The 20,339-nt window shown below is 46.9% G+C and overlaps 2 protein-coding genes across 2 annotated transcripts in view; one reads left to right on the plus strand and one right to left on the minus strand.

The window, feature by feature from the left end:
- Plg (plasminogen) overlaps positions 1–12,357 on the plus strand; it is a 37,392-nt gene extending 25,035 nt beyond the window's left edge. Inside the window, exons 14-19 of the mRNA XM_038339406.2 lie at positions 2,845–2,965; positions 4,378–4,455; positions 4,929–5,069; positions 7,517–7,623; positions 11,605–11,750; positions 11,934–12,357. Of these exons, the coding sequence (XP_038195334.1) occupies positions 2,845–2,965; positions 4,378–4,455; positions 4,929–5,069; positions 7,517–7,623; positions 11,605–11,750; positions 11,934–12,095 (755 nt within the window). The 3' untranslated portion in view covers positions 12,096–12,357. The remainder of the gene's footprint in view (positions 1–2,844; positions 2,966–4,377; positions 4,456–4,928; positions 5,070–7,516; positions 7,624–11,604; positions 11,751–11,933) is intronic.
- A 1,324-nt stretch (positions 12,358–13,681) lies between these two features.
- LOC119820708 (solute carrier family 22 member 3-like) overlaps positions 13,682–20,339 on the minus strand; it is a 51,768-nt gene continuing 45,110 nt past the window's right edge. Inside the window, 4 exon segments of the mRNA XM_042055559.1 lie at positions 13,682–14,487; positions 17,342–17,441; positions 19,151–19,263; positions 19,961–20,069. Of these exon segments, the coding sequence (XP_041911493.1) occupies positions 14,427–14,487; positions 17,342–17,441; positions 19,151–19,263; positions 19,961–20,069 (383 nt within the window). The 3' untranslated portion in view covers positions 13,682–14,426.

Raw genomic sequence — 20,339 nt, forward strand, 5'->3', positions numbered from 1 at the left:
AGCATGTAGGTGCCTCTTCAGTGGAACCGGGGACAGAGGGAGAGGTGATGGGCAGGTTCTACTTGCCAGTATTAGTATAAGAGTTAGGGAAATGGATAGATAGAGACCTTTTTCTCTAGTAGGGGCTTTTGTATATTTAGAAGAAACTGTCTTGGTGGCCTCTTTACCTGAAAGTTCCTAAGGTGTCAGCAGACTCTCTGCTCTCAGTTTCTATCCCTTGTGTGTCCCTCCCCCATTGTCTTGCCCTCCCCGTCACAGGCTGCCCTTATGTGGTGGTATGGCATTCAAATCTTGGGCTCTATGTCCTGGCTTCACAGATCCCTGACCCCCTCACCTCTGATCCTCTCTGGAAAAGCCTTGGATACCAGATGAGATACTCATCTCAGTATAAGTCAATAGTCAAGTCTTGGTACCCAAAGCCACATCCCATGATGCCAAGCCTTAGCTACTCTCCATAATTCCTCCATGCCTTCAAAACAAGTACCACATAGGAGGTGCTTAAATACAATTTGCCAAGTTCCTCTGCCAGCTTGATGTGCAGCTTTATCCCACCACCACCCCAAACAGACTACAACTCCCATGTGCTGATCTAAGGAGAGAGTCTCCAGGAGGTTCCACCTCAAAGATGCTGGTCTCTTGTTAATCACAGCTGACCAGCATTGATTATCCAAACAAAGCAAAGGTTTCACTTCACAGATTCCCAATTCAAAATATCACGTAAATAGGGCCAGTAGCATCTTTGAGGGACTCTCAGACTCCCCTCTGAAATGTCACAAACCAGGTCTTCATTTTTGTTGACAGAAGTTTCCGTCACACATGGTCCTGAGCCGTTCAGTCCCAACAAAACACACAGAGGTCTACATTAATCATAAACTGGTGGGCCTAGTAGCTCAGGCTTCTTATTAACTAATTCTTATATCTTAAATTAGCCCATACTTCTTGTCTGTGTTAGCCATGTGGCTTGGTACCTTCATCAGTGAGGCGTTTTCATCTTGCTTCCTCTGTGTCTGGGTGACGACTGCAGACTGCATCTTTCCTCTTCCCAGAATTCTCCTGTTCTCATTGCCTGCCTCTATTTCCTGCCTGGCCACCCTGGTTCTACTTCCTGCCTGGCTACTGGCCAATCAGTGTTTAATTAAAATACAAGTGACAGGGTACAGACCATTGTCCCACAGCAGTTTTTTCAACATTCTTGTCTCCTAAGTGCCCACGGAATAGCTCCTTAAACTGTAGACAAATCTCCAAAAGCCTTCCCCAATCCTCCCCAATATGACATGCTCAGGTCTGCCACAGCGATCGCCTACTGACTGGTACCAACGTCTGTTCCAGTTAGTTTCTCTGTTGCTGTGATTAAACAGCATAACCCAAAACAACCTGGAGAAGAAAGGGTTTCTTTGGCTTACCCTTTCATATCACAATCCATCTCTGAGGGAAGCAAGGCAGGAGCTCAAGGGAAGAACCGGAAGACAGGAACGGAAGCAGAGACCATGAGAGGACACCGTTTACCAGCTTGCTCCTAACAACTGGCTCAGCCTACTTGTACCACGCAGGACCACATGCCCAGGGGATGGCACCACCCACAGTGGGCTGGGCCCCACTGCATCAATCATTAATCAAGAAAATGCCCCCACAGATGTGCCCAAAGGCTTATCTGATGGAGGCAACTCCTCAGCTGAGAGTCCCTCTTCCCAGGTGACTGTAGTTTGTGACAACACTAGCCCACGTGTGCATGAGGCTGGAGTGCACGGCACAGAGGTAGCCACTGAGCTGAGCTTTAGTGAGGGTTCTCCCACCAGAACGCAGCTATGTGTGAAAAGCCTTCCCTACATAGATCCTCAGAACAGGCCACGGCAAATAGAAAGTGGAATATTCGGGTTCCAGCTTCTCCAGAGTATGGACTCTCTGGTTGACCAAGGCTGAAGGAATTTCTTCTGGGGAATGCCACGAACAATGCTCCCAGATGCTTTTCTGAAGACTCAGGGGCTGCAGGTCACTAAGAAGTGTTTGTGAATGTCCCCTGCACCCCTCTTAGTGGGAGTTACCAAAGATGGATGCAGACCCTGCTGTCTAGTTAACTGGTAGGCTGGCTGATGAGAGGGAGCGTATGCAGGAGATAAACAGAGAGGAAAAGCAGGCGGGGACACGTGGATTGATTGATAGTGGTTGATTACAGTAGGCTGTTTGGGGACGTGTGCAGGGTGGGGTGGGGGAGGGAGGGCTGGGTCTGTGCTGAAACCAGCAGAGAGAAGGTAAAATTTGAGCTGAGAATAGTGCATTTGCTGTCTACACATACAGACAGACAGACAGACACACAATGCACACAGATACACAAGAAAAAAAAACACACTGTCTTTCAGTATGGGAGAAGAGCTATGGCCTTCAAGAGCCCCCTGTGGTCGGGAATTTTGACACTGCAACAGGATGCTGTGTCATCAACAGATGTGCCACATCTGGAGCTGTCCTGAGATTCTTGGGGGCTGCAGGCTGCAGGCTGGGCTTGCCACATAGATGGTGTTGACAAGCAAAGCTTGGTGTCCCAAATACAATACATCTAGTATATTACAGAAAACTATGTTTATGTTTGTCAAAGCACACCAAGAAAAGCTCTTATTTTAATTCTACGCTACACCAATTTAATTAACCAATTAAGAGTTTAGAGCTTCTTCAGAGGAGAGGGTTCTGTGCTGCCTGCACTACTTTTGAATCTCAGGGGAACTGTTCCAAAGGTTGCCTATGACTCTGGGGACGCCACAGACTTGGTACGTGGCCGCAGGCCAGGCCTTTTGCGGGACTCTTTAGGATGTTTGCCTACGTGTGACCTTCTTCTCCCACGTCATTTCACAGCACCAGCGCCGTATGAGTGTGGGAAGCCTCGCGTGGAGCCGAAGAAATGCTCTGGGAGGATAGTGGGTGGCTGTGTCGCCTATGCACACTCCTGGCCCTGGCAAATCAGCCTTCGAACCAGGTAAGAGTTTGCAGGCGCGTTCGTGCTAAACCAAAGCTGGCGAACGTCACCACCTTCCTCTGCGTCCTCCTAAGGCGTAAAGACAGCGCCATAAACTTTCCAGAGCCGCCTTCTTAGGTTCTCTGCTTTGAAACTGACCAAAAATGGTATTTAAGGAAAAAAAAAAACAACTCTGGGCTGCTGTCGTTGAACTGTGTGAAGTGATGTCATTCCCAGAGAATGTGGAGGCACTTTAGGGGGTACACGCACCCACTGGCTGCTGTGAAATGAAAGGAATATCTTCACAGACACGACACTATGCAGGTGTGGGCTCACGAAGGGGTTTGCCTGCTGGAGATGCAGGGCTTTGACAACACTATGTGCCTTTCTGTGACCCCCTTGAATTTAACAGAAAGCCTGTTTATATCCTCACAAATCTGTGAACAAGCCAGCATATGGCTGTCCTGGTTTAAGAGAGATGCATCTGAGCCTGCGGGAGCAGGGCTGAATGTGGCAGAAAACATCTGTAGGCCTTAATTCCCTCTTCCTGGGCATGGCTTCTAAAGTATACATGTACAGCAGGCTCAACACGGGCATGTTGGCTTGCCCGGCTCACTTCTAGACCTCTGTGCATGCTCAGCTGCTGTTGACAGTCCCCTCGGCGGATCTGCAGACTGCCACTGGCAGATTGGGCACGGTTGGTCACACTCTGTTATGAGGTATTTTTTTGAAGATTTATTTTTATTTTATTTATATGAATGTTTGCCTGCTTATATGAATTTATACCATGTATACATGGTGCCCTTGTTGATCAGAAGGGGGCAGCAGACCCCTTGGACCTGGATCTACTGATGGGCATGAGCCACTATGTCAGTGCTGAGAACCAAACTTGGCTCCTCTGGAAGAACAGCCCATTTTCTTAACCTCTGAGCCATCTCTCCAGCACAGAGCTCGTCTGCTTTTTCATTGACCTGATCCAACACAGTAAGCTGTTTGTATTCAAGCCATTCCACCCTGGTTGGGAGCTGGTGATCTTGTCATCCTGAATCATTGCTCTTGGGGTCATATTTAGCTTCTCAAGGAATGATCCATGAAGACTTTTTGTAAAACTCTAGCTAAGACGAAATAAAGGCAGCAGCCTCGAGGGCAGGTTTACTGGTGGTTTATGTTGGGGTTGAGGGTTAATAGGTCAAGTGCAGGCACAGGACCACACTGGAGCCCCCGCCTCTGTTTCATGGAGACAAGTGGCACCCAATACTTCCGCAGATATCTTCAGAGTTGGGTAGCTAGACGGTGCAGTGTCCCGACTGTTCTGTACACGGGCTGGCAGCCCCTTCTTCTGGGAATGAACTTGTCTTTCTTATTTTCTGTGCTATTGGATGAAATGAAACATCTGGCTTAACCAGTAGTTCTCATTCTCCCCCCGCCCCCAGATTCGCTGGACAGCACTTCTGTGGAGGAACTTTGATATCCCCGGAGTGGGTGTTGACTGCTGCACACTGCTTGGAGAAGTACGTTCTGTGGGTAACTGGTGTAAGGTCTCCTTCTAAAGACTGACACACTCCTTCCCTCATCCCCTCTGTCATTCCCTCCTCTCCTCCCACCCCGCCATCCTGCCTTCCACGGCAGTGGCATAAGAGACCCAGGAGAATGTATGCAGAAGTCCACAACAATCACCAGGTCAACCAGGCAGGAGGGAAACAGTTCTAAAGAAAATCTATCTGCCAAGGATGCAGAACAGGGCCCGGGCCTGGAGAAATGGATCTGCTCAGTGGCAGGCACTGGTCCTGTCAAGGTCAAGAACATCACAGGTTCAAACAAATCTGGATTCCATTTCTTGTCATCCAGGAGTCGCAGATGCTGGCGGCTGCATGTGTTGGCTGCATGTGTTGGCTGCATGTGTTTGGCTGCATGTGTGTGACACAGGATGGCACCAAGGAAAGGTTTGGACTATGTTTTACTCCTAATGTCACCATCTTTTCAGATCTTCAAGACCTTCATTCTACAAGGTTATCCTGGGTGCGCACGAAGAAAATATTCGTGGGTCAGATGTCCAGCAAATAGAAGTAGCCAAGCTGTTCTTGGAGCCCACCCAAGCTGACATCGCCCTGCTGAAGCTAAGCCAGTATGTGTTCCCTGGGGACTGCACCCCAAGCTGAGTGAAGACGGTGGTTCATGGCTGGGTTTTATGAGCGACAACCATGTGTGGGGTTAGAGAAGTGCCATCTAGGATGCAAAAGCATGGGCGTTTAGGAAAAACGGGCCGACTTCATCAGAAACCAGAATCCAGCCTAGTTCTGCAAACCCACAGGCACGTTCCTGAGGAGGGAATCAGGACTCCGGTTCCTCGCGTGCAGAGTTAAAATGTAAAGTGGCCCATCACCTCAGCATCTTCCGCCCCTCATGCTTACCAGCTGATGAGATTCACCATCAGTTACCCCAGGCTGACAAAGGCTGTCTTGATGTAATGTGCCGAGAGAATCAAATGAGATTATGTATCTCAAAGCACCTTTAAAACCACAAACATATGCCTAGCATAGTGGCCCATGCCTGTGATCTCAGCACTTGAGAGGCAGAGGCAGAGGCAGGTGGATCTCTATGAGTTTGAGGCCAGCCTGGTTTACAGAGTGAGTTCCAGGAAAGCCAGGGCTATGTAAAGAGACCTCATCTCAACAAGCCAAAACATTAACAAAAATAACACCCCACAGATATTGAGGGGCTGCAGAGATGGCTCAGCAGTTAAGAGGGCTTGCTGCTTTTTTAGAGGACTAGAGTTTGGGTCACAGCATCTTTATCAAGTAGACCGCAACCCACCTGTAACTTCAGATCTAACACGCTCTTCTGGTCTCTGTTGGCATCCCATGCATGTGTGTGCACATGCGCATATTAAAAAAAATAAACCCACATAGGAACAAGCAGAATGAAACAAGAAACAGTTCACAAACACAGGTTCTACCTCTGTTCTTTTCTTTGCTTCTGTTTTCCCTGCCGAAGTACGTGTGCGTGTGTGTGTTAAAGCCTGACACTGGGTAATTAGGCTTGTGCCATAGAGTTAGGAATGTTTGGAAACAGGTCCCTGTGGACACAGCTCACGAGCAGTAAGCTGTTTTGAGAGATACTCCTTCAGGACAGGCAGCAGGCATGTGGATCACATTAGCTGTGCCTGATGGGTTCCAGAGATCAGGGAGAGGATTCGGGAAGTGACAGGAGCTGGTGCAGATAGGGCAGGCTGCTGGAGGGAACATTTCTGGGCTGTAAACCGACCTCTTGGGTCGTTCGGATGCACCAGAAGAATGGGCATCCACAAAGCAGCTCACCTCCTTTCTGTTCCCCAGAACCTTCTTTTGCATCCCACCAAATGAGCAAAACAAGACCTACTGTCCTTGAGGTCCTCTCAGATTTCCAGGGCAATCTGATGGCTCGAACAAGTAATTCAGCCAACAGGAGGATCGTGTTCTCTGACAGCCTGATATTTTGTTTTTGGCACGGGGGGGGGGGGGCGGTTTACTGCATCCTCTCCACACCTCACAACCTGAGGGCCTGAGGTCTTTGGTGTCCCTCATGGGAGCCTGTGAATGACATCCCTGAGAGAGGCTGGGTTTGCTTTGGTCATTCTGGGAAAATGTGTCTTCCCCGAAGCTGGAGACAGTGTGGATTCTTTATGAGAACAGGGCATTTCTCATTTCCAGTTGTTTTCCCTCTTGAACTCACTAAGGTCTAAGAAACCAAAGTTAGAACTCTTGTACATCCATGAACCTCTATGCAGGTGAAGGTTCCTTGGAACTGGGCCACTTTGCTTCTGCAGGGATCTTACTTCAAACCCTCTCTTGCTTGGTGCCCACTCTTTTCCTGGATTCTTATAATCATTTTAATCATTTTAACTGATGAGGAGATTTGGGACCCTGAAATGGTGGAGCCCCTTGTCCTAGACAAATACCTTTTGGCCTTAGTGTAGCTGGGTGGCATCTAGATGGTCCATGCACAGAACAGCACCACCTTAAATTAGTAAACCATAGACAATAGGACAGCTCTGAGGAGAGGGCTCAGTTGGCAAAGAGCTTGCCACATAAGCACGGGGACCCACACTCAGGCCTCCAGCATCATGTAAAAGGGTTGACCTGAAGATGCACACCTGCAACCCCAGCACCAGGGAGGCAGAGACAGGAGGATCCCTGCAGCTCACTGCAGCCAGGCTCATCAACTCAGTGAACCCCAGGTTCGGGGAAGACCCTGTCTCAAATGATGAGCAACCGAAGAAGAGTCCCAATGCCAACCTTTAGCCTCTATCTGCAAATGCCCAAGCGTACATTTGGTACCTGCATGGACACACATACATAAACATACACACCCTCCCAGACGATTGATCATTTAGCTCATGGGACACTGTAGGGCACTGTGGGTTGAAGAGTTTTCTGTATTGTTCTGTGTCAGTGAAGTAGAGAAATACCAGCTCAGAGGATTCTGGGACATCGAGGCAAGTGACTCATGGCAGTGGGTGAGCTGCAGGCGAACGGGGGTGGGGGGAGGCCTGCAGCAGAGCCGCGGATGTAACACTTCATGCTTGCTTTTCAGCCCAGCCATCATCACAGATAAAGTCATTCCAGCTTGTCTGCCATCTCCAAATTACGTGGTTGCCGGCGGGATGCTGTGTTACATCACTGGCTGGGGAGAAACTCAAGGTGAGATAAACTGACTTTGATCTATAACCTCTGTGACAGAGGGAGCAGTAGGGAGCAAGTTGTACAGGTCCTGCATGGGAATGCGGTCCAGCCCCTTTCTGGATTTGTCTGGCCACTTGCTACATCTCTATATGTGAGGAAGATGTGAGGAAGAGGGGGACTGCTCCTTAGACCCTTAACCTACAAATGTCCCTAAAGAGAGTAGGTCCCCGACAGACCTATGGAATGTTAGGCGAAAGGCTTCTAAGGAACTAGAAAAAAAATCAACTTTGTGATTGATCTTAACGTTAACTTGACTAGAGTCACCCGTGAGAGACATCTCTGTGAGGGCATTTCCAGCGGGGTTTGACTGAGGAGGAAAGGTTCGCCCACAGCTGGAAGCCCAGATGGGCAACCCATGAACATCAGCCCTCCCTTCGCTGCTTCCTGATCCCAACATGCGACAGGCAGCCTCCTGCCGCCGCTGCAAACTGCAGCTGTCGCCGGGCCGCGACAGGTGACTGCACTGGAGCCAGAAACCAAAAGGAATATTCCTCCCTTTCGATCATGGGTTTGCTCACGGAAACAAGGAAAGTATCTTGATTAAAGAGGGAGCCCAGCTCCCAAGTATCGAATAGTAAGTTCTAGCTCGGTGTCTCTGTGACACTGAGAAGTTAGCTAACTTCTGTAAGCATCAGCGTCCCCACTGTAGTACTTTATAAGGGCATTGTGGGCATTAATATGATGATATAATTAACACACCAGCATCAGTATCACCACCGTACTAGCACTGTAATCTCCATTGCCATCATCACCATCACTGTCAATACCACTATCTTGGCCTCAGCACCATCAGCATCATCAGCATCAACACCCCCACCTCCACACCAGTATCATCGTTACAATTACTATTGTCACCATCGTCAGCAACGTTTCTGTTTCGCCATCCATCACCATCACGGCAGTCTTCACCATGACACCACCACCACCAGCGTCCCCTCTTCCTCATAAGTATCATCATCAGTATCAACATCGCTAATTCATTGTGTCTCCATCATTATCACCCCCACCATCGGCATCTCTGTCATCATCACCATCAACATCTCCACCTCACCATCAGTACCACCATCACTATTACCGTCCCCACATCACCAAAGTGTTGAGCTCAGCCGTGCCTCATTTCCCGAGCCCATTTCCTTTCCTTCCTACCCCACCACAGGTCTCTGACACTATCCCACACTGAGCTCGCTCTCATTCCTGGTCCTATAACACACCTCCTGAGAAAATGACTCTCAGGATAGTAACGCGACTGAGATGAGTCACGTAACTCTGGGTCACTTATTTACCACTTTTTCTCCGTATCCATAATGGCATCAAGTCAATCAGCGCGCTTAGTTTCTTAGACGGGAATTCTCCCTCGCCTCACTTCGTGCCCTGAACTTGATCGGGTTTTCACACTCCAAAGCCGACTTGCTGTTGAGGCTGAGGACTCATTCAGGATGGCCCTTGCTGTCCCCCTCATTTTCAGGGGTCCTGCTAACGCTAGACTTGGCCTGCTGGTTCCTCTCAGCCCCTAGAGATGCCTTCTTGACTTTGGCCACCTGATGGCAGCATATCTTCACAGACTACAGAAACTTCCAGTCACACAGAGGGGATTTTTCTCAGAGCTCAGAAAGTGAACAGTAGCGGCTCTGCACTAGATAGATTCATGGTCAGTCAAGTATTTTAAGAGGGGTACCGCCTCCATCCCTGTTCTTGGTTCAAGCAATGCCCACCACCCCATCTGGTCCCACACCCTTCAGTCTCCTCCAGCTCCTGCAATCACCAGACAGATTACACATTTTCTGAGCCCAAGACAAGTCTAGTCACAGTGTCTGGGGAGGGACTGTCCGTTATTTCTTGGCTGCTCCATGCTAGCAAGGCAAAGGTATGTTACAAAACTCTGAGGAAAGCTGGGCTTGTGGACTGGAAAGCTGGGTGCTGTTCAGAATTGCAGAGAAATCCCTCTGGACAACGGCACTCCTGGTGGGTCTGCAGGGTCGAGTCTCAGGCTGGCTCACAGTTACAGCAGTTTTTCATAAAAGAAGAAAAACAAACTCCTAAAACAAGTAAGGGAATGAGCGCCCCCTTCCTCTAAGTGCCAAAGAAGTAGAAATTAGAGAATAAATCAGAATGATTTATGCCTACTACATTAGCTCATTTTTTAAAAGTTACAACATTTTGCTAATAGTGCATTGTGGACACTCACAAGGCTGGTAAGGACTGATGTTTTCTAGTGGGGTTTTTAAGGCCATATCAGTCTAGACAATAACCTGACCATAAATATGTGTCTGTCACGTCTGAGAACTGAGGCCTAAGATAATACCATGGGATGAAAGTAAACTCTAGGGATAGAGATGTCATACCTTTGTGAGCAGGAGGGGGCCAAAGAGCACAGTGAAGAAGTGCGTGGGCACTGACCTCATCGTCCCACGGTCCAGGTAAACACCACGACCATACCAAGCCTCATTTCTTTATTTCATGTCAAGAATCAAAGAGGTACCCACTTCCTGGCACTACTGCAAGAATTAAATGAAATTATACTATGCCACCAGCTTGTTCCTGGAACAGTTAATTCTTAGAAAAAGACAATTATGTTATTTTTTTATGGTTTAGGGAGGCCATAAATATACACAACATAAAATGGACTGTTTGAAATGCCCGTAGTTCATTTACAATGTTGTGCAACCACCGGAGTGTTTCCAGAACGTTTTCCTCATGGGAAACCCCATGGTCATTAAGCTATCAGGGAGACTGATGCATGGCTAACATGGCAGAGGCTGGCTGCGGAGATGGCTCAGTTGCTGCAGTGTTTGCCATGCAAGCTTGAAGACCTGATTTGGATCCCCAGAGCCATAAATACGACCCGGTGGTTCATCTTTGTAACACCAGCTCTAGGGAGGTGGAAACACGTGGCTCCTTAGGCTCACTGGCCACCCGGAATAGCCTGCCAAGCATTTTCCAGGCCAGTGAAAGACCTTATCTCAAAAACATGTAAGGGGGGTAACATCCCAAGGAATGGCACCCGAGATTCATCTGGCCTACACACACACACACACACACACACACACACACACACACGTACACACACACGCTTGCATGCACACAATACCACACATGCATACACACACATCCCCCCACCACACACACAAACCACATACCACACACACACCACACATGCACACACACCACACATGTATACACACACACCCCGCATACACTCTTATGGAGCTAAAGAGATAACTCAGTTGGTAAAGTGCTTACCTGGCAAGGGGGCTCGCCCAGTTGGAGAAGAGGATTATCTATGAAAACAAGGAGAAGTCTCGGGTATGTCCACCTGGAAAACAGCATTTGATCCCCAGAACCCATGTAAAAGAATCTGGGTGTGGTGGCCCACACTGTAATCCCAGTGCCGGCGAGGAGAAGACAAGTACAGTCCCTAGGGTTTGCTGGCCAGTCGGCCTAGCCTACGTAGTGAGTTCTAGGCCAGAGAAACCTGGTCTCAAAAGGAAGACAGACAGTGCCTGCCAAATAACACCTGAGATTGTTCTCTGGCCCACACCCCCATCCTTATGCTACAACGAGGACGGGCTGGATTTGAAGTGGAGCAATATCATATGGGTGACAAACAAAGCCTAGAGAACCTGAAAAAGATTACGTAACAATAGTAGCAATTACATTTTTAAAGCTCTCTATAGTAAATGTATTTATTTTTGTTTTAAGTTGGAAATAAAATGTGGACAAACAGCAGAGCTCCAAACACCATGAAGACACCGGGAATGTCACAGCAGGCCCTGGGCACATAACATCTTGTATTATGTTTACAGCTTAGAGGACTAAAAAGCATTAGTAGTGCTTCCTTGTGCTATCCAACCTCACAAGCGAGAGCTCTGTAACTGCCCTCTGTCATTCTGGAAGTTTCCTGTACTGGATTTCTAACCACGTCTTTACTGTTTATTCCAGGGACTTTTGGTGCTGGCCTTCTTAAGGAGGCCCAGCTGCCTGTGATCGAGAACAAGGTGTGCAACCGCTATGAGTATCTAAACGGCAGAGTCAATTCCAGGGAGCTTTGTGCTGGGAATTTGTCCGGTGGCACTGACAGCTGCCAGGTAAGAAAAGAGACCAGCATGGTCATGGGCTGATCCATCCCCGCCTCTTGGAATTTCAGCCCAAGAGGATTTGACAACCTAGGGCCTGCAGAGGAAACCATTGCAAAGATAATATAAAGATGATATCCTATAACATAAAGGTGTAACTCAGTCCTCATGTGGATTCTTTCTTCCTTCATCTAGGGTGACAGTGGAGGACCTCTGGTTTGCTTCGAGAAGGACAAGTACATTTTACAAGGAGTCACTTCTTGGGGTCTTGGCTGTGCTCGCCCCAATAAGCCCGGTGTCTATGTTCGCGTGTCATGGTTCGTTAATTGGATAGAAGAAGTGATGAAGAATAATTAATTGGGTGGGAGGCACAGCAAAACATCGACTTACTAAAACTTCCGAGACGCTGAAAGGTGGGGAGGGGACTTGGGTTTCTTGGAAATAATTGGCAGTAATCAGACCAAGACACTACACTGAACCACCACCTCCCGTCACCCCCTTTGGCCCCTTTTTGTATTGTTGTGGGTAACTTTGTTCTTGTCCACGGACTTCTGGATTTTGTGGTAACCGACCAACACTGCTGTGGTATTTGCTGAAAATAAACTCTATAGTTACTTTTCTTTGAGTTGGTTTTGGGGGTAAGGGAAGTCTTCAATATTTGGATACTCTTTGTTCACCCTAACAATTTAAAAACAACTGACTGAAGGGACTTAGGTGTTTTCCTAAGGGCCAGCTGTCCGTAGGACTAAGCAGACGGTAGGACCACCAAGAAAAGAACTGAAGGTCTCAGTAAGTCACTCGTACATTGGCCTCGTCAGCTAACAACAACCTGACACACATCTTCAATGTCTCCCTTTCTGGCACCAAGAACCTTGTTTTCAAAGCTGCACATGGACGAGGAGTCAGGAGAACGAGTTCTATTCTGGGGATCGAAATCTGGTCCTGACAACTGGGCTCTAGCCCAGATCCCGGGATGTGAAGCTGAGTCGTGGCATAGACTAGGCGAGGGAAATCTAATACAAGACCAGCTGAGAATCTGAACGTTATTGTGGGTCACATCCGAGTTCACGCGCAGTGCCAGGAGCCCATAAAGGAACAACAAGTTAGCAGTGCAGCAGTGTTTTTCCCGGTCTGGAGATAGTAAACAACACACTGTTACGTGGGATAGATAGTGTTATACCGTGACACATGTCCAGACGGAGCAGGAAGGGATGGATATTTTTAAAAACTGTTTAAAACTTGTTTATTGTTATGGAACACAACGATCAACTCCAAACTCAACCCAAAGGCAATAGTAAAGTGGACGTGAGCCGTGCTACAGCAACGAAATGCAGGAAAAGCACAGCACGGACGCCTGTGCTCACACAGTGGATGTGGCGTTGAACACCCAAAAGGCTGGTGAGGGACCGAACGCTCACACTCGGTTCTTGTGTGCTTTAAGGATCACAGCGTTTGTTTTGCTGTCATTACACACATCTTCACAGTGTCAGAAACACATATATTCTCCACACACAGAGTTTTTTCTTCCACGCGGGTAAGGCTTTCTTTTAGTGCTAATTTTGCCTGTCCACATCAAGTTTGAAGTAAAAATAAAAATCAGCCTAAGATACATACTGAGTCTGAAAATAAATCAAGAACAGCACAGAACGTGGAACACGGTGTTTGCATTTGTGTCCTCACACCAGAAAAGTCTTGATTTAAAACCAAAAGGTCCAATCCCTCATTTACGAAGTCACTTAGGAAGCAGCTGCCAATTCTCTTAAGTGTAGATACAATTGACTTTCCCTTTAAATGAAAAATAAATCCCCACCCCAAGACAAGTCAAAAGTGCTGAGATGGCCTGAAGGCAGGCTGTGTGTGCTTTCGACTCCCAGGCATAGGCACCATGGGAACCGAACTCACCAAATTACTCTTTTACTTTTCAAATTCTAAGACCCAAGAAATCATAATCCATGTTTTATTCTTCCTTAGTAAAGAGTCTGTGATTACAAGGGTCCACTGAAGGAGAACACAAAATATCAGGGGTCTCAGGACCCCATTATAACTGTATACGAATACAGCCAGGTTCTCACAGATGTGTGATTTGTCCGTATTTATTATTATTATTATTTAGGGAACTGTGCTTAGTCTGGGGCCTGGAACCTCAAGGCTGTAGAAGGCAGAAGGGGTGGGGGACCACACGGGACATGGGGACACAACACCTGACATGTTGGCTCGGTGAAGGTGTGTGTTTTGGAGTACAGGGGAAGCAGGAATAGCAGTTCTCAGACTTTCGAAACACAGCTCACTGCTGACTTGATAGAATCAGCTGAGCACATTTCTGTGCACGTGCCGATCCTCGGTTTGTTCATCCTGCCTCCTGGATGGGGCTATCCTGAGAACCATCTTCCCTTAACCCAATGGGTCAGAGCCAATGCTCCCGACAAAAGAAAGCCTACGCAGAATCTGTGTACCTATAGGCGCTTTGCAAGACAGGTCAAAGATTGCGTGTTCCCAGAAGCTTGGGTAGCATGACAAACCTTATCCGTCCTATACCATACAAAATACTCTGGCTTTAAGGTTCCTTGGAAAGGCGTCACCAGGAGGAGTTGACGCGCACCACACAGGCGTATTATTCCCCCAGGCTCGGCTTCTCCTGGCTGTGGGTGGTACCCACACAGCTCCAGCCCTCCAGGCGATGTAGGGACCTCAGACGTTAGAATTGGAGACCTGGGTTTTCTTTCTCCTGCCACACTGATGCAACTGTGAGCTGACAAGACAAAGGCGAACAAGGGATCATGTGATGGCTTAGATTACAGTGGTTCTCAACCTGTGGGTCGTGACCCCTTGGTGGGTCAACCGACCCTTCCACAGGGCTCACAGAAGACCATCTGCATATCAGGTCGTTTACATTACGATTCATAACAGTAGCAAAATTACAACTATAAATTAGGAACGAAAATAATTTTAGGCGTGGGGGTCACCACAACATGAGGAATTGTATTAAGGGGTTGCAGCATCAGGGAGGTTGAGAGCACTGGAAGATAGCTGTCTGTCCTCACCAGCATGGCTTGTTCTAGCAAACACACCCTTGCAGTCACCTGACCTTCCCAATGCAAAAGTTAAGAAGTGGCTCCAGGCTCACTTTTCACATAAGGTTCATACAAGTGCCTTAAAGTTCTTACTAAATGACGTACATGGTTTGGAACCAAGCTGTCAAGGGGGACAGAAGATCCATCCTGCCTAGTTTCAGAAGGAAACATGCTAACGGGCTGTAATAACCTGGTGCTAGGTAGTTTTAGTTTATAGTAAATCTTTATGGGCCATCTTAATTTGTGAACTGTAAATTACTCTTTGTTTTTCTTTTTAAAAAGGATTTAGATTTGTTTTATATGTATGAGTGTTTTGCCTCCGTGTATGTAAGTGTATGGTTCTCCTAAGGAAGTCAGGACACTGGAGCCAATGGAACTGGAGTTACCGGGGTTGCGGGTCACCATATGGGTGCCAGGAACCAAACCCAGGTCCTCTGAAGAACAGTAACTTAACTGCTAGGCCACCTCTCCATCCCCACAATACTATTTCCCAGAAAGTAGAGACTAGGTATAATTAATTTACTCTACTTTCTATTATGGAAAATTTATGAGCATGAAAAAGTGAGAATTTGTGCCCAGTTAAATTTTTTCATCTATTCTTTCATGTTTCTATAATACTTTAAATAATGGATTTTCCCCACAAGTATTTTAGGTTTGTCTAACCCCTTAAATTCTCTTGTCCAGTACTTTAACCTAGTGTTAGTATGAATGAGTTGAGGAAGAGTCCTGAACTCCAGCGGTTTCCTCTGACTCTTCTCAGAACCTGACCCCTGGCTGGTGAGTGTGAGGGTGTTGGTCATAGGAAGGGACTCTCCAATCCTACCAGAGTGCTCTTCACGCTCCTGAAATATCACAGGGGGATGCAGAACAAAACAGAACCACGTGCAGTCACCCTAGTGCAGCCACCCTGGTGCCCCCACAGCAGTGCAGCCACCCTGGTGCCCCCACAGCAGTGCAGCCACCCTGGTGCCCCACGCACAGTGCAGTCTCCCTAGTGCCCCCACAGCCATGCAGCCACCCTGGTGCCCCACAGCAGTGCAGCCACCCTAGTGCCCCCACGTGTAGTGCAGCCACCCTGGTGCCCCCACAGCAGCGCAGCCACCCTGGTGCCCCCAACAGGGTCAGCACCACTCCTAGCATGGTGAAAAGCCTTTCTGATTTCCCAACAGAGCTAAAAAACATCTGTATCTTACAAAATTATTTTGACTATTAAATGCAAAACTGTGGAGCACATAGGTATTTTAAAATATCAACTTCTACATTCTTTCTAGTCTATGAGCAAAGGGAAAAATGCCTTGAAAGGAACAAAATTGAGTCTTTTAAAAATACATATATTTGATTGCTTTTAAAATTTAGATGTCTACCCTTAATTTCTGTCTCAGTAAGATTAGTTATTACCTTTAATATATTTTACTTCAATATAGGACTAAATTATTTATTAAGTATGCAAATAACATCAGACCATGTCATCTAATTGAAACCGATTAAACACTGCAGAATTATGTAGACAGAAAGAGGCTGACCCTTCTCCCACACCCTTCCCACCCATGTCCTTTCCCACGGGGGGAGATTCTTGTTGGACAATTTTTAAAAATTATTATACAGTCACGTTTCTATTTTTGTATTGTGAAATATTTCAGAAGAAATGGTAAAAAATTGTACACATAATTTTTTTGTAGATACAACTCCTCGAATTTACGTAGTGGTTGGAAGTGAATCAATATATAACCAGAAATATAATATAGATATTCCCTCCAAAGCTTGATAGCTTGATCTCTCTCTCTCTCTCTCTCTCTCTCTCTCTCTCTCTCTCTCTCTCTCTCTCTCTCTCTCTCTCTCTCTCATTGTCTATCTATTCTATCTGTCTGTTGGTCTGTCGGTCTGTCTATCTATCCATCCATCCATCCATCCTCCAGCCATCCATCTATCTACCTATCTATCTATTGTCTTTCTTATCTTTATTTCTAACTTACGTATTTATCGAGTAATCATTTATCTATTGTCTTTATCTAATTTCTAGGTATCATCATTTATCCTACTTACTCCTATCTATCAGTACTCCAGCTCTCTTTTGTCTGTCATGTATGTTCCCGTGTAGTATTATTGACTTCCTTTGAAATGATGCTACGCCCACCACTTGCATTTCCCTTTGTAATGGATCTCGAGGAACATGGGTGTTGTTCCACAGGACAGATGCCGCTTTTCGTCTCAGGGTGGCTCATATTCCGTCGCACTGCGTCTTCCCGATAGCTCCTCACTGATGCACACTTGGGCTTTGTCACGGTCTCTTCATCAGCTCTGCTTTAAATCGCTTTGAGTTTTAACAACTTACTAGGAAACGCTTCTCAGCCACGTTTTAAAAATAGTCCACATTCTTTTTATAGCTCTAAGATCTTTTGCATTATACCTTTTTAATCTTTTGAATGTTTTAAGGTATGAAATGAAGACTTAACGTCATTTCCCCTGTGGACAATCAATGCCCCATGGCTTACTAGGAAGCTTTCATTTAGGGAGTGTTGAATCACATAGTACCTGCCAAGCTTTTCCACGTCGTCCACTGTCTCGGGCAAGGCGATGCCCTTGGTTTCAGGCAAAAGCATCACGAGGCCTCCACAGATAGATGCCAGGATGCCTGCCAGATGAGGAGAGACATGACCACCTAGGAACACACAGGCTGTCCCTCCCTCGGCTACGCTCACTCCCTGACCTCACCTGCTCCAGCAGCCACACCCCTCTGCTCACCATGACCTCCTTCCTCAGTTCCGCACAGCGTATGGTCCCTGTGCTCCTGGTGTTCACTGACACTCAGATATCATGTAACCGTAGGGACATACACTGTGAAACGTAGCGACTTCATTGTGCAACCACCACGGATACCATCGCTAGGCAATGCAGTCTTACGGTGCCACCACATAGGCTGTGAGGCTTCATGTTTGTGTTATGTGACTATGCTTCCAGTGCATCTGCCAGGCTGCAGACACTCCGGGCCTCTTCTGTACACTGGGAAGGCAGAGTCAGTTCACAGGAGACCCCTCTACCTACTTTCTGTGACTCTCCTACCGCATTACAGTCTAGGGCCACATGACTGTCTAGGGCCACTCTCTTCTTCAGGGCAAAGTCTCGGTCAAGCCTGCCTTTGGGGACTCCTCACTGTAGTGTCTAATCCACTTCCCAGAAATCTTCAGTCTGTTGTCATTTGCATTCAAACACACCAACACTCTTCTTCCATGAGCTACTGACCCCATACCAACTCCCAGCTACCACCTCCCTTTGATGTTCTTTAGAGCCAAACTTCTGGGAAAAGCATTCTCTGCTATTTCTTCTCCGTTGTCACAGACTAGGTGATGTGCTGGAAGCTTTAACAACTGGCTCCTGAGGATAGAGCTGTCTTTTGGCTTTGCCTGGCCCCAGAGTGTCAATGCTGCTTCATGCCGCCAACCTGACCTCATTGCACAAGGCCCCAGAACAAGACGGACAGCGGGGTCTCCAGTCTACAGTATCCTCAGACAGGATACATGAGGGGCACGGAGGATCACGGTACAAGTAAAAGCAGTATCGAAGCAAATTTAGATGTTGAATATTTTAGGAAATACAATTTGCTTTCAGGCCCATTTTTAACATTAGATAGTGAAGCTAAAACTTGGTCCCTGGAAATGGATATTTTCCTCTTCCACTATCATCGAAAATTTCACAGTGTTTGATTTTAACTCAGAACCTAATGACAGAAGCTGACACAGACACTCTTTATCACAACCTGTTAAGGTAAAGTGACTTGAAGCCATTTAGCATTTTGAATGTAATGATAACAGGATTGACTCTTCAGAAATGAAACCATAATCAAAAGATGGAATGGATGTCAGCAACATCAAACCCAGTGGCCATTACAGGTTCTGTAATGCATGAATAGGTGAGAAGATTTGAGACTCGCATGGAAATGGGTCAGTAAAAATCTGCCATGCAGGCAGGAGGACCTGAGCTCTAGCTGCAGAAAAAAAAGTAAAAAGGTGAGCATGGTAGCATGATGGTAGCGTGATGGTAGCATGATGGTAGCATGATGGTAGCATGGTGGTAGCGTGATGGTAGCATGGTAGCATAAACTTATAATTACAGTTCTGTGAATGGATCCCTGAGACTCACTGGCTGGCTAGCCTGGTCCAATGGGTGAGCTCCATGAGAGACCTTGTCTTGTTAAACAAGGTGGCTAGCTCCCAAGAAACAACCCAGAGGTTGACCTCTGGCTTCTGAAAGCATGTGCACACATGTGCCTTCGCATACACTCACATACACATGGCCCCACCCCTCCACTCACTCGGACCCACCCCCACACGAAAGAAGTCTTACCGAAGATGATCAGAGGTAGTTCTAGCCACACAGCTGCTAGTCGGAAGAGTAGAAATGGAGCTATGATCCCCCCAAAGTCACACAAGCCTGAGCAGAGCGAAACCCCAAAGTTCCTGCAGATTAAAACATACTTTCAGGTGGAAGTTTGCAAAACAAACTCAGAATAATAGAAATACCCAGACATACTAAATTACAGAAGTTGTGTCAATACTTCCTATCATTTCGGCTTTGAAAGCTACTACCGCCTCATGCTCTAAACAAGTAACTCCCATTCTATACTGTCTGGCACTGAGACTAGTGACCGAGCATCTCCAGTGTTGGTGAAAAGATGTTTCTTCATCAGCAGCTTCATAGCCTGCCAGTCCATAACACGCAGAGGTCACTTTGGTATCCTGCAAGCTACGCCTGCAGAAATATGGTATCCAGCAAGAAAGCCAACTTGCATGAGCCATGAACACTCCTTCCGTAGCCAGTTACTAACAAGCAAGACATGCAATGATGTCAGAAAAGGCTTCGCCTTGATACTGGGTGCTGCTGGTGGAAGCCGACCCAACTTACCATCTAAGCAGGCATACTAGTAGTCTTTCTTGTCCCAAGTCAGTACTCTTTCAAAAATTACAGTTCTGTCTCCAGTTACTGCCACAGGACATATTTCTAAGTCACCAAATGTGGCAGGTAATGAACGCAAGCTACAACTCAAAGCCCATTGTCTTAAGGGGCTGAACTGAGCCCTAGTTAATAGAGCATCAACCCTGGAAACATTTGGCTACAGTTTCTTAGAAGAAATGGCAACATATATGCCAGAATTACCTTAATGTTGTAGGGTACAACTCTGAATTTACCAAATAAACAATTTCAAAGGCCATGGTTATCCCGAGTCTTCCTAGGGTAGCAACTGTGGTCCTTAGCCATGGTATCCCTGGGAATAGAATGTGTAGAATGGGGGAGTTAGGGCTCGAATGATCTCAGCAATGTTTTACAAAACAACAAAATGCATCTATTGGTCTCTCCAACCTAAATCCTTGATAACTTAAGAACAAATGGCAAAAGCTTTATATTATAGACAAATTTCATTGATCATAACTGGATAGCTAACATTTAGTGTATGGAAGATGCTTTCCTGAGTGCAGAATTGGCCATAGAAATACAATTAAGAGCTGTTTGCGGAGCGATCACTATGCTAAAATAA

Source organism: Arvicola amphibius, chromosome 8 (assembly GCF_903992535.2).
Source record: "Arvicola amphibius chromosome 8, mArvAmp1.2, whole genome shotgun sequence".
Taxonomy (NCBI): Eukaryota; Metazoa; Chordata; class Mammalia; order Rodentia; family Cricetidae; genus Arvicola; species Arvicola amphibius.